This window comes from Cyphellophora attinorum, assembly GCF_001299255.1.
Source record: "Cyphellophora attinorum strain CBS 131958 chromosome Unknown Contig23, whole genome shotgun sequence".
In the NCBI taxonomy this organism is placed as follows: Eukaryota; Fungi; Ascomycota; class Eurotiomycetes; order Chaetothyriales; family Cyphellophoraceae; genus Cyphellophora; species Cyphellophora attinorum.
The window spans coordinates 12,164-36,493 of NW_017253251.1; the positions used below are offsets into that span (position 1 = coordinate 12,164).

Below are 24,330 nucleotides of genomic sequence, written 5' to 3' on the forward strand. Positions count from 1 at the left end.
AAACAGCCCCTGACTCGGTCAGATGTCCATGCCTTGTGTATGCAGGCATATCAACGGTAGTGCTGCGTGAAATCGTACTCGATGCTCGAGGTCTTCAACAAGAACTCCTTCGTCCCCTCCGCATCCCCCTCCAAACCCCTCAAAATCCCCATCAACTTATCCTCCCTGACCACTCTCCCCGGATCTTCATTCCTCACCCGCTCATAATTCATCCTGCTCCTCCGATCTACGTACTGCAAAAACTTCTCCCTCCTCACCTCCGCATACAAATCCAGAATCTCCTCCCCGGCTTTCCCCTCAAGCAACCCCCTCAGACACTGTGCCAATCCTCCAGCATCCAACACCGCAGACATACATCCATACCCGCCCCATGGATTATTCACGTGCGCTGCATCGCCCACCAGCAACACCCTCCCCACCCGCATACTGTCCACACATCTATTATGCGTCCGGAAATGATCGGTTTGTTCCACCTTATACTCCCCTGCTTTCGGGTGGCCAGGCAACATGACCTCGAACGCCTTCTCGCGCCTCAATTCATACTCAGCGTCGGTGAGACCAACAGTATTGTCGCCGTAGGTAACGCGCCAGAGACCACCCTTGCCGCGATTGGCGATCAGGCCCCAGTATTCAGGATCGATCAGATAGTTGCCTCCTGTCCAATTATGGGTTTCGAAGCCGGGGTAATAGACGTTTTGGACTGATAAATGGCAGTCGAAAGTGACGCCAGGCCAGTGGTGTCCGAACAACGACTTCCGTACCGCGGATCTGCTCCCGTCGCATCCGATGATGTAGGAGGCTTCGAAGCGCTGGATTCTTTCCTCAAACTTCATGTGCTCCACCTCGCCACCACCTGCACCCCCCTCGCCACGATCATGCTCCTTCCGCGAACCATCACCCTTGACCCGCACATCAACCCACGCCTTCCCTTCGGCATGCTGATCTCCAATAGCCTGGCCGACGCCTAAGACTTCATGCTCGAATAGAATCTCAACATCCGCCTGGCCTACGGCCTTGCGCTCCGTCAACATCCCATACATGATCTCCGTCAGCTTATTCAACGGCAGAATAACCATCCTCTCCTCGTGATCCTTGATCACGCTCAGATCGACCGTCACCAAGATTTCATGATCCTCGCCTGTCCGTTTGCCAGGGCCAGCTTCATCGTTCCTTTCGCCCGTTCCGTTGCTGTCGCTGGAGGAATTGTTCGGGTCTGTCGCGCCTCGCTGCGAGCCCCGTGTCCGTCGCCAGCAGATCTGCGGGAAACTCTCAATGCTGGCGGCGCGGATGCGGGGAAGCAAGCCAGGAACCTGGGCGAAGACGCGGGTTGCGGGGACGCCGTACTGGGTTGCGCGGAGGCGGTGGTCGAGGGAGGGGTAGGACTCCAGGATTGTGATTTTGATGGGCAGCGGAGGAGATGGTGTGGGGGAAGAGGGGCTAATTGGAGAGGGAGAGGTTAGGAGGAGGGCGAGGAGGAGGCCTGCTGGGCCGGCGCCTGCTATTATAATGTTCGGGTGCGTGGACGGGCTGCATGTGCCATTGGTGATTGTGGGTTGCTCTGGCGTGGTCGCGGGCTTAGGCGTGGGCGCCGGCGGGTCTCCATCCGTAATGCCTTGTATCGATTCCATGCTCGATGGGGTCGTTGGGTGTGAAGTCGCTCAGCCTGGAAATTGGGAGCTGAAGCTCACCTAGCTATATACCGTTGAAGGTGAGACTCGTGTGCGAGGTTGATGTGTGGAAGCTCTGGCTGCCTTAAAGTATATGTAGGTCGCGGAGAGCTGCTCCTCACGCACACATGGGTGGTATATAGCCGTTCTTGGTATATGCACCGATGATGATGAAAAAGAGATCTGCCATGCACTGTAGCGAGGACACGAACCACACAACATAAGGCAGCATTGGACGGTCTGGGTGATCGAAGTACCTAGGTATGCGTACGAATCGTTTGCTGACCTCAGTCATCGTTGAAGTATTCGAAGTCGGGGTTTAGTACCACCAGTTGGAGGTAAAGAGGCGGCGGGGATTCCGCGTCGATTTCAGGCGAGCTGCGGGCATGGACGGCAGAACGATCAGTGAAACTCACCTGCAGACTCAGGCTGAACCTGACGAGCTAACCTTCCAGGATTGGTCTCTGATGTAGGCGTGGGCTTGTAGGGCAAACTGGTATATGTCAACGACACGCAGCCTCGATAGCTTGACGTCGCAGTTTTTGATCTGTCTCTTGGCGTAACCATGACCTCGGGATGCCTGCGACATCTAGGTGCATTAGGCACGTCGTCGATCTCAAGGACCGGCATCACCGCTTGTCATTGAGACTCGAGCATCGCCTGCTCGAGAATACATTCTCGACTCCAGCGCCGCTCGACGCGCACCTTGTAGACGCAAAAAGAATCCGACTGCAGGGTCAGAAGGTTTGTGTAGATCGACACGAAGTTACCTCTCATTCGGGCATGAAACAACACCCACGCGTTTGTGACAGGATCTCACGCTGTACGAATAGCTACAGTACGAGTCCGCTGCAACGCCTGAGCACAGCGATTCTCCCATGGTGGTCTTGACTGACTGATCGAGCATCACGTCCGGATTCCATACAAACGCAGGAAAGCGAAGACTCGACTTGGATCTGAGGCAAAAAAAGATCGATGCAGTGGCGGTACACCCCTTTTGTCTCACAGCGGGCCGACTTCTGACGCCAATGATTGGCTTGGAGGAGAGTCATTCCTAACCAGCACAGGCTTAGACTGCTCTTGTGCCCCGTGCTCAATTGCGCGGCGTTGGGGATGATCCGAACCAAAGTTGCAACGAACCAAGTCATCTTCAAGAACATCTTCATCTTGATCGTTCTTGCCTTTGTCCATCTCACTGTCGTCCTCGTCCCCTAAGCACATTCGTTCGTTGCTGAATCGCGCTTGCTTTCGCTACCAGCACCACCTTCGCTCTACCTTTTCACACCATTGTCGATTCTTTGGGTATTCAGACATAGTAGCCTTTAATTCACTCGTTCGAAACTGCGCCCCCTGCGCCTGCCTACATTCTTCGACGAAACAAAGAACAACGAACAAACCGAGTTTGCATCACACGATACGACTGTAAACACGCATACGACGTAGTTTTACTGCACGCATTATCTTTCATTCGGCTCACCGGCCACACATTTTCGACTTCACGCGCCTTGTATTGGTTAGCGATGGCCAATTTCGTCACCCGTGCCGCCCTCTTGGTGGCACTGGCAGCGCCCACAGTTTTCGCACAGGACGCCGACATCAAGTGCAGTTCTGGAAGTCCTTGCCCAAAAGATAAGCCATGTTGTTCACGTAAGTACCTATTATTTTGCCGGTTGCTGAGGTTCCTAGCTGACCCTCGCAGAATACGGTAGCTGCGGTGTTGGCGCTTACTGTCTCGGCGGCTGCGACCCCGTCAGCTCATTCTCACTCAACGCCTGCGTGCCTATGCCCGTGTGCCAGCCATTCGACCAGGACAGCTTCAACAATCTGGACGGCTTCGTCAAGCAGGACGAATACTTGGGCGATCCCACAGACGGAGCATGGGTCTACTCTGGCGAGCCAGTCACGAGCAATGGCGAGCTGTGGTTGACTATGGCTGATGGAACAGTCGGCACTCTTATCAAGAGCACAACTGCCATGTGGTACGGCACATTCGAAGCCTCGATTCGGACATCACCAGGTGCTGGTGTGGTCACCGCGTTTATTGCCCTCGGTGATTCAAAGGACGAAATCGATTTCGAATTTGTGGGTTCGCAACACCTGTCGGCGCAGACAAACTTCTACAGTCAAGGTGTTACCAATTGTAAGTTCTGATTCCAAACACCACACGCGCTGAGACATCGACTAACAACCTCTAGACAACAACGGCAAGAACATCACCGGCCAAACAGACATCACCGCCGATTTCCACGACTACAAGATCGACTGGGAGCCAGACACCATTACTTGGTACATTGATGGCAAGGAAGTCCGATCTCTCGACCGCGAGTCGACATGGAACTCCACCGCCGGCTTCTACTCATACCCACAAACTCCCTGCCAAATTCAACTCTCACTCTGGCCCGCCGGTCTCCCATCTAACGGCGAAGGCACCATCGAGTGGGGTGGCGGTCTCGTCGACTGGAACTCTCCCGACATGACCAACGGCTACTACCACGCCGACTTCAAGAACATCAAGACTACCTGCGCGGCGACCCCATCTGGCGCCAATGTGACTGGGAAAACATCCTATGTCTTCAACGACCGCTCCATGACAAACCAGAGCGTGGCCATCACCAACAATCCCACCGTGCTGGGCTCCTTCCAGGCATCTGGTCTCGATATGGATTTCGGCAAGTCGCAGGAGAAGAACACCACCGGTTCCATCCCAGGTCAGAGCGGTGGCGGTCCCAGTGCTGCTGGACCAGTAGACAACGGTGACGGTGGTTCTTCTACCAGCGATAGTGGCGATGGCAGTTCTGGCACCTCCCCCTCGGGCAGTGCCAGCACTGGCTTCGTCCAGGGCAATGGTGGGATGAACAATGGTGCGTCGTCAACGCAAATTGCACCGGAGCAGATCATGCAGGGGAGCCTGTTTGCTGCGTTGGTCGCTATCGTTGGATTGTGCGTGTTGTAAGCATAGGGACAGTACTGTAGTCTAGCATTGGGAGGTAGCGTTTGGTAATGTCCAGAACTCGAATTATGACTGCGCTGATTTTCCAAGATCACTTCGCCCGTTCTGCTTGAGCGTCTCTTTCCATGAGAGACATCCATCCAGTGCGAGAAGAAGCTCAAGATTGCTAGCATTGCTGAACGATTTCAAACGTGGTCCTGGCATGCCGTAGCTTTATTGCAACATCTGCAGCCCGTGGCCCACTCTGTACATCAGGCAGTGAATAAATGTTTCCACATCTTTTCTCCGACGACGAGTCTGGAAATTTATATTCACGTCATTCAACCCAACACTTATATACATTTACGAGTTCATTGACTCGCGTTCCTACTGCGCAACTATTCTGCTGCACTAAATCTCGACAAGGCCTTCGTATCTTGTCCAAGCCGTCACTCCCGTCAGTAAATCTCCCAAGATCATTCACGAGCCGCAAACACCCACAGCAACAGCTCGTCAGTCCACGGCGAGCCAGCGGCTAGCGAGTCGAGCTTGAATTCGAGCTCGAGCAGAGGCAGGGTAGACCACGAAAACGTTGCCCCGGTGGCCGCAAGAGGTCCAACCACTGAGCCGGAAGCAAAAGAGTCTGCGCAAAGCGGAGTAGAAAGGAGACGGAGACAAGGCATACAGCATGTCCGTCTCACGCACAACCATCACACCCTCGATGCAAGCACTCCGCGTTCTGCAGAGACTGGCTTTCCCACCGTCCTCCGTCTCCAGGCCAGCGTTATCATGCCATCCTCATAATGGTAGCCGCAAGGCAACACACACCGCACGCCACTTCCACGCTACGCCAACCGCGCACTCATCCTCCTCACGACCCCTCCCAACACCCACACCCTCACCATCCCGCCCTCCAATCAACCGCTGCCAACGAAACCCCTACGCGCCCTCCCTAACCCGCTCCCGCGGCCCCGCCAGCACCGAGTCCACCGCCCTCAGCGACTTCTCCAGCCTAGACATCTTCTCCAGCTCCTCCACCCCACCGCCCGCAATCAGCGTCGACGCGACCTTACACGACGGATTCCACCTCTCCAATGGACTCAAGACAGGTGGGCTGACAGCGAAAGAGAGGGTCGGGAAGGAAGAGTCGCCGGGCTTGATGTTGTTGGGCGGTGAGGCCTTCTTGTGGCGGCCGTGGACAGCCTCAGAGGCTGGCACTGGTGGAGGGGGGCGAGTTTGATATCGAAGAAAGGAACACTGCACCTTCCGACCTCATCCCTCTCTCTGCTCACGCATCTACACCCGCGGCCGGATCTGCTCATCATCGGTACGGGACGGACACTGTGGCCATTGAGCAAGGAGACAAGAGACTTCTTCAGTCGTGAGGTTGGCGTAAGGCTCGAGGTGCTTGATACGGCGAACGCGAGTGCGAGCTACAATCTGCTGGCGACCGAGAGAGGGCTTGGTGAGGGTGGTGTTGGTGCGTTGCTGTTCTGTGCGGGTTGGTCTGGGAGGTGATGCGTCACTGTAGAGCCACGATGTCGATAGCATAAATCAATTCATGGCCTCGGGTACGTGTTCTAGCGTTCTCTAGATGAGCACGATCGGGACAGCGAAATCATCATCGATGAAGATGACTGATGAGGATAAGAAGAGAAGGAAAAGAAGAAGCAAAGTAAGCAGGAATCATTCAATTCACTGTCTAAGGATGACCTTTCCACCTCACTAACGATAGCTAACAACCATTGACGACACACTCATGACCGTACATTCATGCCATCGTTCACTGACTGTCTTCCCATTCGTCATCCTCATCGTCCTCTTCGGGAGCATCTTCCCAAGGATACTCAGGTTCCTCAGTCTCTTTCGGGGCGTCTTCCCAGGTCTTGGACGGCTTCTCGTACTCGGTAGTCGAGGTTGTATAGTCTTCCCATGATTTCGAAGGTTCCTCCGTCGTCGATGTGTAGTCTTCCCATGACTTGCTGGGCTTTTCGGTAGTCGTCGATGAGGTGTAGTCTTCCCATGACTTGGATGCCTTCTCGGTGGTCGTCGACGAGGTGTAGTCTTCCCATGACTTCGAGGGTTCTTCGGTTGTCGATGAGGTGTAGTCTTCCCATGACTTCGAGGGTTCTTCGGTCGTCGTTGAGGTGTAATCCTCCCATGACTTGCTGGGCTTCTCGGTGGTTGTCGAGGAGTAGTCTTCCCATGACTTCGAAGGTTCTTCGGTGGTCGACGAGGTGTAGTCTTCCCAGGACTTGGAGGCTTCCTCGGTGGTTGTTGAAGAGTAATCTTCCCATGACTTGCTGGGTTTCTCGGTGGTCGATGAGGTGTAATCTTCCCATGATTTCGTAGACGTCTCGGTTGTCGTCGACGAGTAGTCTTCCCAGGGCTGTCCAGAGTAAGTAGATGTCTCTTCTGGTTCATCTTCCCACATGCGGCGAGACATCATGGGTGGCATCATCGGTGGTTCCACGAGGATCGTCGTATCGGAAACGTAGACTGAAGAGGTGGTCGTGCTGGCTACGCTTTCAGCGGTGGTCGTGCTGGTTGCATACACGATATCGGCTACGTGGTTGAAGCTGACTGACTGGAAAAGAGTTAGCTGGGTTTGATGCAAGGTATGCAGGTGAGATGTACCATATCCATCGCAATGGGGTGGTAGAAGATGCCTTCTGTCTTGCATTCCTCGATAGCAGTTTGAATGTACTGGTTGTTGTAATAACCAGGGATCGTCATGCCAGTCTTGATCGTAGGGTCATCCTCCGGTCGGTTGAGGGCCATCAGGCCTGACTTGCCTGAGTTGGAAAAGCCGTGCCGAGGGAGGTCTAGGAGCAGTTAGCTGGGAAGGAAATCTTCCGACATCGATGTGAGACAAACCGGTGCGGGGATGAGGACGTATTGGTTGATGGTGCATGAAGGCAGGGAAGTTGTGACCTTGTCATCGTAGAACATTGGGACGTTGGTCATGCGTTGATCTTGACGAGCCATGATCGACATGTCGTTGTCAGGTTTGGTCTCCGTGGGGATCGGGACGTAGATTGTCTGGCCATCTTCGACGACGGTCGGGCTGTAAGATGGGGGTGACGGATTAGCAATGATAATAGCAGGTGGTTCATTGGTGTTGATCGGGCTTCCGGTGGTGGATTGGAGGAGAGCCGAGAGGGTGACCAGGAGGCCGGCAGTGGGAACTTGAGAAGTCTTCATCTTGAAGGATGAAGAGAGTGGTTGATGGTAATGAGACTGATTGATTCATAATCCAAGTCGTATGAGTGTCGATACAAAAAGAAAGTGTTGTTGTGGTATGAGTGAGTGGTATGAAAGTTGGACGGAGGATGAGGGAGAGAAGCGAGAATAAATAGTCGAGAGAGAAGTGGGAGGCACCTGCCCTTTTCGACTTCCTGCCTCAATATCACGACGGATTGGGCGACGTGTCGTCATATATTGGATGGCTGCCTGGATTTTGTCGTCATTGCTAGCTCAACACCCCAACAGAACTGCTGAGGAAGGTGCGCGACGGCGAGGAAGGAGCTGGAGGAAAGCTTGGCGACACCCGGCGACATGCTGGGCGACGACGACCAACCTTGAATCGCGGACAAATGCTACCACCCGCGGTCTTGTATTGAGCTGAAGGCCTTCGCGCGCTGTCTGTTCAGGCCAGAAGGCTGTTAGGTAGTCCAAACCACCCATAATGCTGAACCAGAGGAAGTATTCGATGATCCCGACTTGACCCACGCATCACCTCGATCTGCCTGACCAGTTCTTCTGAGCATACCAGAGATACTCAATCTCCTGCAATCCATTGAAATGGGAATTTCTCAGCCCCTGTGAAGCCTGCTGCGTCAAATGCTATCAGTCTATGGCCATTCTAGTAACAAATCCCACTGCGGTCCATTCATCATGTTCTCATCGTTTTTCCTGGAAGCATTCGGCAATGTCAGTCACGGCTCGAATACTAAGTGTCCTCGAAGAAGCTTCACGCGCTCGAACCGCTGTGTCGATTCTTCAGCTGCATAAGTTGCGTTGCCTTCGTCTAATCTAGGCCCTTTGATCACGTTGACCACAGGGAGGATCGCGAACAGGAACAGATGACCAGGCTTAAGTTGCTGCAGGAGAAATACACAATCACGGGAACACGACGCAGAAGACGGCAACAAACCAGAGTACCGACCGTCGTCTTTGTCGAACATGTGGCCATGACGCTATAGACGACACCTTGACCGACTTCGAGCGATGAAAGGCCCCTCTGCCAGTCAACACAATCTGCTGCGAAGCTCATGGTTGATCGTTGCGTTTGCGGCTCGAGACCAGTAGCTAGCCTGGGGCAATCAGATACAGTATAGTCGATGGTCTTTGATCTCGAAATCTCCGGCTGGTGCTAGGTCTGAAGTCAAGGACAGAACGGCCACCGAGACAACCTGTGAATTCCGAGTCATCCTGATGAGCGGAGCCACATCCACTCGAAGGCAAACACACCTGTGGCGAACGAAGCAGCTTCATGTAGCGGCAGGAATGGAATAGATCATAAATCTGCTCCCAGCTGCCTAAACTCTTGCTTGTTTTAAGCGGAATGGAGGGAGGACGTGGGAAAACAAGGCAACCCACAACCCAACAGCCCCTGAGCTGGCAACTGAAGGAGGTCATGTGACTCCAGTCCCTTCGTAGAATGTCGTGATCGCACACCATTGCATCCATGACACCTCTTCCTCTCCACTCCCTTTCCACCCACGCCAGCTCGGTTTTCGTCTCGTAAGATTGACATCCGCCATTGGAAAGTACAGCCATGCCCAGACCGTGAGGCGGGAAACCCGCTGCAACCCAAGACTTCGAAATATCGAGGTATATGAAGTTTTGTATGGGAAGGCGTGATCGTCTGATGGGAATGCGATGATGAACATACCGCCCCGGCGGTCTTGGCCTTCGCTCAGCACGCTGAACTCGGACAGCGCGATGCGACGATGTTACGATGCGTCGCGAAGGTTGACAGATAGTGGGTACAAGCGGATTGCGGTGACAACATGAGCTGCTATAAAGGGCGGCTGGGGCGGCCCTCTCCTAGGACCACGTGTGCGAAAGTCTGTTCGGACTACTGACCTGAGCTCAGCTCGTTCTACACTGCAGCTGTTTGCGAGGACTGTGCGTATCTGGATTGGTCTCATCGATTCCCATAGCGCCAGACGGCCTCCCAAATGGCAGGAGTAGTCGACACCAAAGCGGCCGTGCCCGTGCAGCGGACTTCCTCAGACAACGAGAATGGCACGAAGAACGGTCCCGAAGACGGCAGCGTGCAGGACGAATACTTGTACCAATACGATGAATCGAGAAAGCTGGGCATCACCAGTTCTGTCTTCGTCATTCTCAACAAGATGATCGGAACGGGCATCTTCTCTACGCCGTCTGGCATTTTTGCCGCTACTGGGTGCGTGAGCTCCTGTTGATGCCATGACTTCCACTGAGCCCATGGACTTGGGATTGAAACGGCATTTGCTGACAACAGCTTTCTCAGATCCGTCGGCGTCAGTCTCTTCCTCTGGGTCATAGGAGGCGTCCTAACCTTCTGCGGCCTCTCGGCCTTCATCGAATTCGGCCTCGCCATCCCACGCAGCGGCGGCGAAAAGAACTACCTCGAGCGTGTCTACCGCCACCCAAAACTCATGGCCACCTGCGTCCTCATGTCCCAAATGATCCTCCTCGGCTTCTCCTCCGGTAACGCGCTCGCCTTCGGCCGCTACTGCCTCTTCGCTTCCGGCTCCAAAATCGCAGACGGCTGGGAAGCACGCGGAATCGCCATTGGATGCATCACCTTCGCCGTCACCCTCCACTCGATCCTCCCCAAATGGGGCCTCAGACTCTTCAACGTCCTCGGCTTCTTCAAAGTCTTCATTCTCCTTTTCATCGTTTGTTCGGGCTTCGCGGCACTCGCAGGCCACCGCAAAGTCCCCAACCCACACAACTTCGACAATGCCTTCCGCTTCGAAGAAGGCGAAGGCTACGGCGGCGGCGGAGCCTACGCATACGCCACCGCCCTCCTCCGCATCGTGTACTCGTACAAAGGCTGGGAGAACGTCAACTACGTCCTCGGCGAAGTCAAAGACCCTAAGAAGACCCTCAAGATTGCCGCACCCCTTGCCGTAGGCGGCACAACCATCCTCTACGTCCTCGCCAACGTAGCCTACTTCGCCGCCGTTGGCAAAGAAGAGATGGCCAATGCCGAAGTCACCATTGCCGGCCTATTCTTCCGCAACGTCTTCGGTAACTCTGCCGGCGCCCGCGCCCTTCCAGCATTCGTCGCCCTAAGCAATCTCGGGAATGTCCTCGCAGTCTCCTTCGCGCACTCCCGCCTCAACCAAGAATTCGCCAAGGAAGGTCTCCTCCCATTCAGCAGGTTTTGGGCATCGAACAAGCCCTTCAACGCCCCAGCGACAGCGTTGTTCCTGCACTGGCTGATCACGGTGATCATACTTGTCGCACCCCCGGCCGGCCCAGCCTACAATTTTATCACCGACCTGTACACCTATCCTGGCGCATGGATCAACGGCTTCGTTGCCGCCGGGTTGATCTACCTACACTACAACAAGAATGAAAATTGGAGCTCGCCATTCCACACTTACTTGCCTGTCCTGGTTATCTACCTCCTCGCCAACGTTTTTTTGGCGATCGTGCCGTTCATTCCGCCCGATGGAGCGAAGGATCCGGATGGGTATCCGTACTACGTCTTCCCTGTCGTGGGTATCGCGGTCCTGCTGGGAGGTGTGGTCTACTGGGCGATTTGGAAGAGGGTTTTGCCAAGGATATTGGGCTACAGAATCGAGACCGTTCATAGAATCAGTGATGTGGATGGGAGCGAGGCGGTGAAGTATGTCAAAATTTATACCAAGGCGGAGAAGGGGCATTGAGGTCAGCTTGGAGGAAGAACCGCTGGCCACAAGTCCAGGCGATATATCATCGTCGTCTGTTTCGCAAATCACACAAGACCGCTAGCCTTCGACTTCAGCTATCCTGCTACTCGATATCTTACCGTATATATGTAACCTTTGATCCATGCCTGAAGACCCCTCCAGAGATAAATGATAATGGTCTGCTTGGTTTCAGACCGCAGACAAAACGCGCCAAGACCTCCGGAGACCTAACTTTCCCTTTCCACGGAAACCCAAATCGAGTCCATCTCTTGCAACTCTACGGAGTACTCCCTTTGCCAACTACTGATTATATCAGGCGCACTTATGCTGTTGATGCCACATTGGCCGCCCCGTAGAGTCTTCCATGACGCGAGCTTCCCCAAGGAGGACTTCATGGCGGCAACCCGGGCGTCAGTAGCTCCTTCTTGGCTTGTGGGGCACCTACTCCTCCCCAACAAGCGATCCCAATCCCAGAAGCGCTTCATCACGTCTCCAGGACATTGGCTCCTGGGCACATAGGACTAGTAGCTTGGACTAAGAGTCGAGACTCGAATGGTCAGCCTTTGACGGGAGACAGATGCCTTGCTGCCAACCGGCAGCTCACTACCTCAAGAACCCATCGGCGGAAATGATAGGTCTCTTGAAGCCCCACGAAGCCGCGACGCCGTCGCTGGGCGGGCACTGGCACTACAATTGCCAACTGCTGACAGCAGACGGTCATACTTTTGGTGCCGACATTGTGTCCGGCTCTCAATGGGAATGGCATTGAAAGCGCACGAATACGGAGAGGGACCTGTACCACACAGGGCCAAGAGATGGGCGTGGAGCTCCCACTATTGCTAGTGCTCGGTAAGTCGGTGAGTGACTGACTACAAGGTAGGAAGAAAGCCAACATTGCTGGACGTCTGTTGAACGTCTCTGCTCGCACCTCGCCCGCTCCCTGTGTTTGAGATCCTATTGGTATAAGTGCTCAGACGCGGATTGAGATCGCTTGCACTCTACGAGCAGGCCCGCTCGGCTCTCTTCGCACCCTTCGCTGCCCACCATGGCAAGCACCACCATCGTCCAAGCCGAAAAAGGTGGCGCTGCCGCTGCCGTACCGCCTGCAACAACGCAAGAGGCCACCACTCGTTCCAGCTCCATCACCAAAGAGGACCTCGCCATCTCCCAACACGAAGATGCCTCTCTCGAGCACGCCAGTCCAGAAGACCCAGCCTTTCGCAAGGCCGAGCTCAAAGTCGTCACCAAACTCGACCTCTACGTCTGCCCCATCCTCATCGTACTACAGCTGATCTCTTTCCTCGATCGCGGAAATATCGGATATGCTGCGACCCAAGCATGATCGCCGACCTCGGCCTCAAAGGCACCCAGTTCAACACCGCTGTATCAATATTCTACCCACTCTACATCCTAGCAGAGTTCCCTGCCGCACTCATCGTGAAACGCCTGGGCTTTAACCGCGTCATCCCCACAGCAGCGCTCTGCTGGGGGATCGTCTGCCTCGGGAACGGCTTCGTCCAGAATTTCAGCGGTCTCGCAGCGTGCAGAGTCCTCCTCGGCGGGTTCGAGGGCTTTCTCTTTCCGAGCCTTACTCTCATGCTTGCCAACTACTACAAACGTGATGAGATCGGGCTGAGGATTAGCTACTTGTTCATTGCTGCTGCTATGGCGAGTGCTTTCGGTGGCCTCATCGCCTCCGGGATCCTATACATGGATGGTGTGGCTGGCTATCCTGGGTGGCGCTGGCTGTACATTATCGAAGGCGCTGCCACCATCGCCATCGCTCTAGCCTGCTACTTCGCCATACCATCCTCGTACACCACAGCCTGGTTCCTGACTGATGCCGACAAGGCCATCATGCGCCGTCGCACGGAGATCACCGAGGCGTACTCGGGTGGCGACGGAGTATACACGAAAGCCGATCTGGCGATGGCTATTCGAGATCCCAAGACGTATCTGCATGGGGTAGTGCAGATCATGTGCTTGACTGTGCTGTATGGCTTCTCAGTCTTCCTGCCGATCATCCTACGTTTTGGTTTCGGAATGACGGTCAAGGAGAGTCAGTATCTAAGCATACCAGTGTTCTTCTGGGGAAGTGCAGTGTATGGAGTCGTGGCCTGGGGAAGCGATCGCATGGGTAGGCGCTTCCTGGCATGCGTCGCCATGGTGCCTCTCGGCGTAGTAGGCTATGCGATCCTGCTAGGTGGCGGAGACGGCAGAATAGCCGTCGGTGTGAAGTACTTTGCGTGCTTCTTGATTGCGAGTTGCGCATGGGCGTTAGGAGGAGGGAATTTAAGTTGGCTGAGCACGGTGAGTCTTTCGCTTCTTTCTTCTCGCCAATTTTCACGAACCATGGCCTAGCAGGCGATCGATTGCTTCCATGATACATTCATGTTCACTCACTAACGTTCCCCGCCTCCACCAACAGAACACAGCGCCAGACGGCAAACGCGCAGCCTCCATTGGCCTTGCCCTCTCCATGGGCAACATTGGCGGTATCGTCTCGGGCCAGATCTATCCGCAGACGATGGCGCCAAACTACTACCTGGGGCATGCGTGGTCGCTGGGCGCGGTGTGCATCAGTCTCGTCCTCTGGCAGGTTCTGAGACAGCTGTACTATAGGCGCGAGGCGGGGAAGGAGGTGCTCAGGCAGGATGGCAGTGCGGAGGCGACGGTGGACAGAAGTGATTGTGGTGTTGGGTATGTGTACCAGCACTAACAAGCTTGTGGGAAGAGGCTGGGGAAGCTTTCAGATCTCTCATCGAGGTCGTTCGCGGATTATGACGTGCTAGTCCAGTAAGCAGGCAATCAAGCAAGTGAAGTAGGTAAGTAGAATATGGTTGGATTCTCGGCTGGGAAGGGCGCTACAGTCTTGCAAGCTGGATTGATACCGGCTGTCAGAGCACTCCAGCAGAGTCTCGGCAGAAGCTTTCATGTGTTCGACCTCTGCGCTGGTCTCGATCATATGCACGTCCTGGTCGCCATCAGATGGGTTCCTGCTTCTGGGGTTGGCATTCGTGCTACCAATGCCTCCCTTAATCGAGATTAACGCCCAAAGCGCTCAGTCCTGATCGTATCGCCTCTCTCGTCTACAGACCATTCTAATTTCACATCATCAAGCGTCAGACTGAGGTGACCGCCGTAGCTCCAGATCAACTGCTTCACCATTTCGTCTAGAGGCACTGGCAAGTACCTAAAAAAATTCTCAGTCTCAGCCAGTCGAGCAGTCTCATAACTATCTCTCTCCTTCCGTGTGTTGAATGTAGCTTCACAGACGGCAGCATGCTGCACCATCCCAGTACGATCACCTACGACCCACGAAAACCAGGATAAGTACCCAGAGATGCCCCTCAGACTAGCGATAGCTCCCTGAGGTAGCTTGCGCAGAGTTTCCGAGCATGGGGTAGTGATGTTGACGTAGGCTAGTAATTTGCGACAGAAGTGCAGCGAGGTGTGGTAGTTCTCAATTAAGAGGGTGCTGTGATGCCGCTTCATCAGCTCCGAGCGAGTGCGTCCCTGCGTTGCGGCGCCCTGGAGAAAGATACCAACATCTTCAAGTCCTAGACAAAGTTTCGCATAGTCATCCAGGTTGATGGCTCCGAGAGGTGAACGAAATGGGATCTCGCCCCGTTCTCGACGAGTATCCTGTAAGAGCGCCGATCTGCTTCGCGCGACCTAGCCAAGGCCTGCTGAGAACTTGAGACAATCTCCTCATCAGCCTCCTCCCACTGCGATCGAGCACCACAGCCCTTAGCCCTCTGATGCCGTAACAACACGCGCTCCTCCTTGTAATTTGACCCACAACCGGAGCAGGTAAATCGTGAGCCACTGCTGTGATCCCGCTTGACGTGTCGTTGGAGTTCGTCGCGACGTGTGTAGCTTTTGCCGCATGCAGACTCTAGACAACAGAATCGCATCCAATCATGAGCACTCGCTAGATGGTCCTGTAATCGAGCTGGCCGGGCAAAGGTCCGGGTGCAGTCTGCTCGTGGACAGAGTAATGTTGGCGTCATGGCCAGACTGGTGAGTAGCTGGTGCTGCGAGCCTTCAGAGGCGTCCTGCTGGTGAGTGTTGGGATTGTAGAAAACAGAGACACGCTGGCTCCATCTTGGGAGTCCAGGACATTCTTATAGCTTGGATGATCCGGCAGAGGTCTTCGTGTAACGCCAGTCAGGCACGAGATTTTGCATCGTTTTGACAGTGTACCGGCACTGAGCTTCGCCACAAGTTCGCGCCAGCGCTCCTTCCAAGGTTCCTATTGGCAACAATGCAAGCCAAGGCCGTGTTGCCTGCAGGCAGGGCAGCGTGCCCAATCGCGACGATCTCAGATCGCTGGCCATGTACGATGGACCGCAGTTCAATGCAATTGGGAGAGAGGTATGTCACGCCATAGCAGTGTGTCAAGACTCTACAGCGCCCTCTTCAGCCGGGAGTGATAGGCGGTAGAGGCGGAGGCAGAGAGATGATCTTATGGTGGAAAGGGCTTTGGCGGACAAGGTGGAAGCTCTAGGGGGTCTTGGCAATGGCACCAAGAATATGTATGCTGTAAGCATGCGCACGAGGTAAGGACTTGCCGTGTACGCGAAGACATTGGGTATCTCATTGCTTGTACTATGAGGCGGGCTCTAACGCCGCTTCACTGTGCATGCGGCACTTCGGTACGCGTCGAGGCGCCCCATCATTCATCGACTCTGGGGAGGCCCCTACGGAGTCGCCGACTCTGGCTCTCGTCCTCACCATCAACGTCGAGCTATTCACAAGCCGCCTACTTCTTGTGGCAGACCGTCTGCCAGCCATCACTATCCTTGGCCGGTACCTTCTTCGAGTTGCGTCTCACAACGCCACCTCCACCACCGTTGCGCGTATTGGATCGATGAAGTCCATTGCCATTACCAGCACTCTTGGCGCTATCACTTCGGGGACGCTGCTTGTTGCTCGCCGGCTGAGCGCCCAGTTGGGTGATGAGGTTCATGGGCTTCTCGCAGGGATCATGTGAGTAGCTGACGTGGACATTCTCGTATGGGCCGCGCTGTTTGGAGCGACGGAGGAAGGCTTCGCGCACGATGCGAGCAATACCCGTTGAGGCGAAGACAACCGTGGCTAGGAATCCTTAGTAAGAACGGCAGCAGACATGGGTGGAAACTTACCATTGCCAGAATTGAACAACCAGACGAGCTCGACATTAGCTTCGCCAACCAATTCATAGATGTCGTTGCGGAATCTGGTTTCGGTCATGCCATGAGCAAACATCTGTGACCGGGCAAATGTCAAACGCCGACGCTCGTGAACTGGACCACCCATGCGTCTCAAGTCATCGGTCAGTGGGTACGGCTGTCCCATCTGAACCTTGCAGCCAACGCCGAACAAGCATTCTCCCTCGTTGTCTTGGTAGAGGTTGCAGGAGTCGAAGAGAGCCTGAGCGGACTCGGCATACTGGAAGACGATGCAGACCGCGCCATAGTCGGCAGCATAAGCCATAGAGCAGATCGGACCTTGGGTGACATATTCAGAGATCTGTCCAAGAGGTCGACCTTTGGCCCAGCCTTGAATCCAGACGACACGCAGGTCTGCAGGAGTTTCTTTGGGTTCTTTGTAGCGCTTGACGATCGAATCGGAAGGGTGGAACTTGATCAGAGGATTGGCTCCATGACCAATAGATTTTGCGGCAATCGAAGCCCAGCTTCCTCCAGTCGCAACAGCAGGACGAGGCTGAGATGCAGTGCCGGAGTTGGCCAGACCAGGAACAGGCTTCGCAGAAGGTGGCTCCATTAGGAACATCTGTAGATCCCATGGCGCGGTTGCGCTGTTGAAGGACTTGACCGTGTCAATCGTGTTTTTCGCGATATCGTTGGCAGCATCATTCTCGCCTTGTGCGCGTAGCTGGTGCCCAGTCAGTCTTTTGCTCTCTGAACGGGATCCAGCTGACTCACATGGTTGACGACAGCATCAAGCTGGACGAGCACTTGCTGGATTATGATGCTCGCATCCACGTATCCGCCTGACGAACTCATCGCGAGATCGCTGATCGCGTCGGCAAGTTTCTCCTTCGGGTTGTTAGGGCGCTCTTGATACGGAATGACTTGAACAGGCATGCTGATTACCTCGGAATCGTCGCTATGATCGCTGAAGACCAGAGAGGGCGCCGATTCTACAGAAGAAGAGACGCGAGACTGGTAGGAGTAGTGGTTGAAGGTATTATTAGAAGAAGCCATCTTGTTGCGACAGTAACGGGCGCGTTTGACTCATTCAAAGGTGGTGACAATAGAACGTGGTTGCCGGGCAGAAGCGGGAAGAACTTCAAAGATGAGGAGTTGAACTGTCACTTGCACGTGTGCTGCTCAGTGCTGTCGTGATGTGCAGTGGTGAAGACTGTAAAGTATTCTGACACTGCAAATGTGTTTGCTGATATCGGAGATGAGAGAGAGAGGGAAAGGTGAGGATGGAATCTTTGTGGAGGAAAAGGCTTCTTGCAGGTTAATGGTAGTCGCAGCGATGAGTTCTTCAGAATCTGTGGAAGGAGCGACCGTGGTCCAGAGTATCTTGCCGTGATGCGTTACCGTTGTCTCAACGTCCCGCTGCATAGTTCAGATAAGTAGGTTGGATTGAGAGAGTGCTCTCATTTGTCTGAAACATATTGTGCTAGCTCCATGATGGTGATCGCATCTATTGCTATCCGGATGTGCGCCGTGCCATATACGACAGATGTATCCTGAACCTCCAGTAATTCGTGGTGGACAACCCAAACATCCAGCCGGCTACCTGCAGCAAAAAGTGGCTCCCATCCCAAATGTGACAGATCGTAATGCTCGTCCAGTCGTGATCGCATTTCCCGTTTCAACGAACCAATCCTACCCGTCGCAGTACTTCCTTGCTCAAAGCCTTCCGAGCCTCCACCGTTCGGGAGACTGCATCCTTATTTTCCTGAGCGCGTCGCAGAAGGTACTTCATGCATTCAGACATCTTTCCCCACACTAAATACTTGTATGCTTGTGGAGCATCTAGATTCGTGTTGTTGGTGTCCGTGGATGTTTGTTTGGCGGCGTGGACAAGATCGCAGCTCACATTGTCGGCCATGCCCATCAATTGGCCGTAGGCGAGCGGGACGAGTTCTTGACCTGCCTGAGCTTGCTTGTTGCGTAGCTCACGGACGATGCTGACTGATTCCGCGTTGTGACTTGCAAGGACCACGTTGACCTTAGGGAACTCTACTTCCGCTGCCTGAGCAGGTCGCAGCATCTCGCCATACTGACGTTGTAGGAGACTCGTAGCGATGCCGTTGTAGCATGCGTGTGTTCCCTCAATAGTTGGCCAGAACAACTCGCGAGGATCGCTTCCTAGGTAGGCGCCCCGAACAAGTTTGACACCCAGGATGAAATTCTCTTCCTTAGCTCGCTGCAGATGTGCTGCTAAGACGCCTGGCGTGCGCTTCGCATATGCTTGATATGTGCCGTAGACGAGCGCTTTCTCGCCTTTGTTGTAGATCTTGGCGAAGTACATAGTCCAGGCATCAATGCCATTCTGCAAGGCAGCCTGCTCGGCATCAAACAGCAGACCCACGCCGCGTGCTTGTGCTCGTTGACACATCTCGTGAACAGCCTGCTCGAACTTTGGTGCACAAGGAATGTTGGCTTTCAGGTGTTGCAATGCCTGTCTGCCGGCGCCGGTGAACTTGAGCGCGACGAAGTCACCCTTTTGCGTTAAGTCTATGGTGTTGATGGTGTTTTCCCTCCAGCGCTTGATGTCCTCAGCATTGCAACGAGCTTGTTCGCCGCAGTCGTTGTCTGGGTTGAGGCCTTCCGCGTCCGCTTTGGTCAAGACCACTTCTCGGGCATGGCCCAGGATTACACCCTTGAAGCCAGTCTGTTTCAGCCCTGCTATCGTCTGTTGGACTTCTGTGGGTGTCTCGCCGGCACAAAACTGGGCATAGAACGTTCTCTTGAGCGCTAATCGAAGGATCGGACTCGTGTCTGGGTTCAACAGGCTCGATTTCGAGTGGGCGAGGAAAGAGAGGATGGTCATCGATGGTCGGAGCAGAAGCGGAAACGAAGAGATGGATGTGATCAGCATGAGCGGAGGAGAGTCGGCAGAGGTAGGCATGACATGCTGGAGCACTCTTCCGTCCGAGTTTCTAGTGTCGTTGGTAGCGGCTCCGAGGGTGTGATGGTCGTCGAGACATGGCGTTTTGTGTGAGCATGTCGACGCTGTTTGATGGTAGTCTGTTGGGAAAGGTGATGGGTTCGTACGGTGTGAAGGGAACAGAAAAGAGAGTACACGGGTTTTCTAGCAGTAGTCTGTGACATCAGTCTGCCAGTGGCAGCGAATGAGACTTCCATTGTCGTACAAGTAGTCTACGATAGATGGTAAAGACAGACTGAACGCGGGCGCGCAGGCTTCGGTTATATCAGTACTCGAAGCACCATTATCCACTTACCGTCAGGAAGACGAGTCCACCAGCCGCTTTGTGCCATGTCAGATAACGTCAATCAGAAAGCGTAGATGAACAATCGCCTGATAAGCTTCCGCTCCAGCGCAACAAACAAAGGCCACGAGACGTCAACCAGGCGGGCGTTGTGAGAGGGCAAGGAGGGGCAGATCCGAAGTAGCCGCACCTGAGCGCGCTGATAAGTAACAGCCTCCATAGACTTTCGGGCTCTCTCAGCGGAGAAATGGCAGACGTTGCTCTTGCAGACTCCGTGAATTCTCTACACGCTTGTCTGTCGGCCATCGGTAGGCCTTCCGATGAAGACTGCGGATGGTGAACCGGGTCATTTTCCTTTGTGTCCGAGGTCAGAGCGCTCCACGTTGGACTCTGCCGCATCGAAGCTGCAGTGTAACAGTGATGAGGGCACTCATAACGACCGAATTCGCTCGAGTTGTGTCCTCAGATGAGGCAGGCAGGAAGTTGACGGAACAGAAGATATTCGCATCACTCGAGCTGGATGTTTTACCTTGTCCTGGTGTCAGGGCTAAAGGCGTGCAGAAACAGGTGAGCCACATAGACAGGTATAGCGTTCATGTTTCATTGCCGTGTGAAGGTCGACGACGGGTACATAACTGCAGCTGCTAGGCGGCCTTCATCGCCAATCGATGAGGTGAAGGCGCACAGAAACGATGCAGCGCACTTGTAGCCATCAGGCAGGTCGGAGGAGCAGCAGAGGCAAGAGCGCCAAGCCTGGCAAGCCTGGGTCGCAGTTGCCCCTGACAACGATGGCTCCATCCAAATTGGGAGGACTTTGTTGCCCACGCCGATTTGCTTGAGCGATTTGATGACATCGAGAGACTGCATTCTATGTTCGCCACCAGCATCGTCGACAGCCTTTTACACTCCGGAATTCCACAGGAGACTTAATGCTGGACTTTCACTTGCCCGAGTTTGCTGTTTTTGCGTGGTAGGGCTTCAAGATGGGACCAGTCGATGCAGGCGCTTCTTCAATCTCAGTTGCGATCAGAGTCCGGCCATTCACAATAAGAGAAGCCGCTCAACTTACAAAATGCGACGACTCGACACTCTTCCTCGGCGACGGTTCGCTGGCGGCCGCCCCGACTCCCAAGCTCTCTCAGAAAGGCATTCGCTCCATCATCAAGGTCGTTGACGACAAGTGCTTGTAAGTATGCGTGGAGATTGCATATGTTTGTACTGACGTCCCGATAGAGTGTTCGACCCTCCCGAAGACAATCCCGTACAGAAGTTTTCGCGATCTGTGGTACCAATGGGAAAGAGAGTCAAGGACCAGACCTTTGGCTTTGACCGAATATTCGACGAGAACGCGACGCAGAACGATGTATACGAAGCTACGACCAGATCCCTGATATCAAACGTGTTTGACGGCTACAATGCGACCGTCTTTGCGTACGGCGCCACGGGTTGCGGCAAGACACATACCATTACTGGTACAGCACAACAACCCGGCATCATATTCCTCACAATGCAAGACCTGTTCGAACGAGTCAACGAGCTCAGCGATGAGAAAGTCACCGAAATATCGCTCTCATACCTCGAGATCTACAATGAAACGATTCGTGATCTGCTCAGTCCAGATGGCAGTAAGAGTGGGCTCATGCTACGAGAAGATTCACAGCAGGCAGTGTCTGTCGCAGGCCTCTCAAGTCACCGCCCACAGAACGTGCAAGAAGTCATGGACATGATCGTCAGAGGCAACGAATTGCGCACAATGTCACCCACCGAAGCCAACGCTGTTTCGTCTCGATCACATGCCGTACTTCAGATAAATGTCGCCCAGAAAGACCGTAACGCGAATGTGGACGAAGCACATACAATGGCCACGCTCAGCATCATCGATTTGGCCGGCAGTGAGCGTGCGAGCGCGACCAAGAATCGAGGCGTACGGCTACTCGAGGGAGCCAACATCAACAAATCGCTACTTGCGCTTGGAAGCTGCATCAATGCCTTGTGCGATCCTCGCAGAAAGGGCCATGTACCATACAGAAATTCCAAGCTCACGCGACTGCTCAAGTTTTCACTCGGCGGCAACTGCAAGACCGTCATGATTGTGTGTGTCAGCCCCTCAAGCCAGCACTTCGATGAGACACAGAACACCCTGCGATACGCCAATCGGGCAAAGAATATCCAGACCAAAGTCACGCGGAACGTCTACAATGTCAATCGCCACGTCAAGGACTACCTCGTCAAGATCGATGAACAGATGGCTCTCATCAACGAGCTTAAAGCACAGCAGAAGGACCACGAAGCTGTTGCTTTCTCAAAATTCCGCAAACAGTCCGAGAGGAAAGACAACATCGTCCGGGAAGGCATCCTCCGAATACGATCAGCGTATGATAATACTGCTACAGAGCGGAAAGATCGCATCACCAACATGGTCAAGCTGCGACAAATTGGTAGGCGGATAGCTATGCTGTCATCCTGGATAGCCGCGTTTGATCATGTCTGCGATAACGTCGAAGGTGATAACGCGCTCAAGAACATGCACACTGTACGGAAAGCGGCTCAAGGAATCATGATTGAGCTCGAGAGTGGACGCAACCACTGTCAACAGAAGGTCACTAAGAGCAATTGGGATCGACCACTGAATACTGCTCTGTCTGCGAGCCTTGACCAGCTAAGGGAAGTGGACACCATCGATCACATGGACTCAGAAAACCTGAATCGAGAGGTCGAGTTGCTGAAAGCAAATGCTGAACGTGAGGCACTGGTTGCAGTGCAGATCAAGACAAGTTGGGCGAAGCGTCGACCATGCAAGTTCTTGTTCAAGCACATTTCGAGATCATCGCAGCCATCGACAAGCTCAATGCAATGACGACAGATGAAGCTGTGGAGGTCGCACCGAAATTCATCAATAACATGCTTTCTTCCGCCACCAAGGCCGCTTCATACGTCGTAAAGCCTGACGGCAGCATCGCGCCTGTCGAAACTTTTGCACCACGAAAGGGAGGTACTCCAAAGCGACGAAAGCAGGCCGTCAACACGTCGATCCTCGAAAGCCCGTCGATCGCCCGACAGATTCCGGTCATGGAAGTTCCTGCGCCTGTCTCAATGAATGCATCCCCCATGAAGCTTCTCCAAAACGACGAGGACTGATGCTAGGGTCAAAGAAGGGCGTCACATTCCAAACTACGCCAAAGAAGCGGAAAGCTACGGTCAAGCGAGCTGTCCGATGGAAGGACGACACGGAAGACGGCGCCTTAGCCGAGTTCGAGAAGACGCCACAGCATATCCCGTCATCCTCACCACCTGAGGAGAGCACAGCGGAATTGACCGTTCCACAAATCTCAGATCTTACCTCCAGCTTCTCAGCTCTGAACACCATCGGTGATGACAATTCCTCGCCCATCCCGCCATCGCCAGAAGCGTCCTTCGCACAGCCCACAAGCAACCGCTTCAAAGCCGGCTTCCTCTCTAAGAAAGCCAGCGAAGTCTCTCCGCTGTCCGCTTCCATGCCGCCTCCGCCAACGACAACAATATTCTCCTCGTCCTCCGACTCTGACTCCTCCCCACTCCGCGAGCTCGACCCGCAGCCCAATCGTCGTTCCCTCACACCACTCACGGCTACCAATGGCAACAAGAACTCTCCTCCGCCACCAAGCCTGGGCGACCTCCCCAGCAGCGACCCCTCCCGCCCATCCTCTTCGGACACCGAAACCACAATCCCAGCGGCTCAACAGCCATCAAGATTGGCGCGATTCGCCGCTCAAGCAGCGTCCGCACATCGACTCACAATGCCTCGCGAACCCACCGTCGACGCTCTCCGTCTGCTTCGTCCCCACCCAGCAATGACCATATGTTCGGAGCTGGTCATGTTAGACGCATGGCTGGCGACAAGGGCGCAGGTGGAGGACTTGGCAATGACTGGGCCAAGAACGGCGTGCTTAGTCCGCGTGTCAGCGGGGTTGTGAGTGCATCTAAGATGGGTTTGGGCAGCGCGAGAAGGACGACTATTATGGGGAGTGGGTCGTTTGACCGACCGAGTGGCGGTCACGCACGAGGCGAAAGCATGAGCGGTACTGGAGGGATGACAGTGGGTGAGAGGGCAGCAATGCGGCTGAGTAGTGCGACGCCGTTGCGGAGTGGTGCTGGAGAACGCGAGAGGGGGAGTCTGATGCCAGGAAAGAGTGTTTGGCGTTGAAGTGCATTGTAGGAAGACGACACTGTGTGAAATGAGCGAGCATCCCTTTTCTGCGATAACGAGCCACGACACGGCGTACAGGGTCTGCTGGACGTGCAACTTTGCGCTGCACGGCATGGGATGCCACTGGCACAGCACGACTGTTGCATAGCGGAGCATATTTCCTTACACTTGGGTTCGGGTCGGCCTGGGCTGGGTTGAGCTGGGTCAGCATAGGACAATGCTAGGCAGGATAC

The 24,330-nt window shown here is 54.4% G+C and overlaps 9 protein-coding genes across 9 annotated transcripts; 5 read left to right on the forward strand and 4 right to left on the reverse strand.

Annotated features, from left to right (window-relative positions):
• Positions 1 to 50: 50 nt before the first annotated feature.
• Positions 51 to 1,628, reverse strand: AB675_3902 (Para-nitrophenol 4-monooxygenase; the record flags this gene model as incomplete). Its single annotated transcript, XM_018143996.1, has 1 exon — positions 51 to 1,628. One exon carries the CDS (start codon positions 1,626 to 1,628, stop codon positions 51 to 53), a length of 1,578 nt encoding a protein of 525 aa, XP_017997504.1.
• A 1,559-nt stretch (positions 1,629 to 3,187) lies between these two features.
• Positions 3,188 to 4,620, forward strand: AB675_3903 (putative glycosidase crf2; the record flags this gene model as incomplete). The annotated part of the gene is made up of 3 exons (XM_018143997.1): positions 3,188 to 3,314; positions 3,367 to 3,807; positions 3,863 to 4,620. 3 exons carry the CDS (start codon positions 3,188 to 3,190, stop codon positions 4,618 to 4,620), a joined length of 1,326 nt encoding a protein of 441 aa, XP_017997483.1.
• A 664-nt stretch (positions 4,621 to 5,284) lies between these two features.
• On the forward strand, positions 5,285 to 5,836 carry AB675_3904 (uncharacterized protein; the record flags this gene model as incomplete). The annotated part of the gene is made up of 1 exon (XM_018143998.1): positions 5,285 to 5,836. The coding sequence occupies one exon, from the start codon at positions 5,285 to 5,287 to the stop codon at positions 5,834 to 5,836; it is 552 nt and encodes a 183-aa protein (XP_017997540.1).
• A 543-nt stretch (positions 5,837 to 6,379) lies between these two features.
• Positions 6,380 to 7,800, reverse strand: AB675_3905 (uncharacterized protein; the record flags this gene model as incomplete). The annotated part of the gene is made up of 3 exons (XM_018143999.1): positions 6,380 to 7,183; positions 7,234 to 7,421; positions 7,470 to 7,800. 3 exons carry the CDS (start codon positions 7,798 to 7,800, stop codon positions 6,380 to 6,382), a joined length of 1,323 nt encoding a protein of 440 aa, XP_017997521.1.
• A 1,982-nt stretch (positions 7,801 to 9,782) lies between these two features.
• Positions 9,783 to 11,489, forward strand: AB675_3906 (High-affinity methionine permease; the record flags this gene model as incomplete). The annotated part of the gene is made up of 2 exons (XM_018144000.1): positions 9,783 to 10,012; positions 10,100 to 11,489. The coding sequence occupies 2 exons, from the start codon at positions 9,783 to 9,785 to the stop codon at positions 11,487 to 11,489; spliced, it is 1,620 nt and encodes a 539-aa protein (XP_017997583.1).
• Positions 11,490 to 12,537: 1,048 nt separating this feature from the next.
• AB675_3907 (putative transporter) lies at positions 12,538 to 14,211 on the forward strand (the record flags this gene model as incomplete). The annotated part of the gene is made up of 3 exons (XM_018144001.1): positions 12,538 to 12,771; positions 12,864 to 13,802; positions 13,921 to 14,211. 3 exons carry the CDS (start codon positions 12,538 to 12,540, stop codon positions 14,209 to 14,211), a joined length of 1,464 nt encoding a protein of 487 aa, XP_017997557.1.
• Positions 14,212 to 16,257: 2,046 nt separating this feature from the next.
• On the reverse strand, positions 16,258 to 17,704 carry AB675_3908 (uncharacterized protein; the record flags this gene model as incomplete). The annotated part of the gene is made up of 3 exons (XM_018144002.1): positions 16,258 to 16,592; positions 16,640 to 17,372; positions 17,423 to 17,704. 3 exons carry the CDS (start codon positions 17,702 to 17,704, stop codon positions 16,258 to 16,260), a joined length of 1,350 nt encoding a protein of 449 aa, XP_017997621.1.
• Positions 17,705 to 18,326: 622 nt separating this feature from the next.
• AB675_3909 (putative proline dehydrogenase, mitochondrial) lies at positions 18,327 to 19,589 on the reverse strand (the record flags this gene model as incomplete). Its single annotated transcript, XM_018144003.1, has 1 exon — positions 18,327 to 19,589. One exon carries the CDS (start codon positions 19,587 to 19,589, stop codon positions 18,327 to 18,329), a length of 1,263 nt encoding a protein of 420 aa, XP_017997598.1.
• Positions 19,590 to 20,894: 1,305 nt separating this feature from the next.
• AB675_3910 (Kinesin-like protein 6) lies at positions 20,895 to 23,864 on the forward strand (the record flags this gene model as incomplete). Its single annotated transcript, XM_018144005.1, has 4 exons — positions 20,895 to 21,097; positions 21,145 to 22,652; positions 22,676 to 22,998; positions 23,064 to 23,864. The coding sequence occupies 4 exons, from the start codon at positions 20,895 to 20,897 to the stop codon at positions 23,862 to 23,864; spliced, it is 2,835 nt and encodes a 944-aa protein (XP_017997587.1).
• Between the last annotated feature and the right edge of the window lie 466 nt (positions 23,865 to 24,330).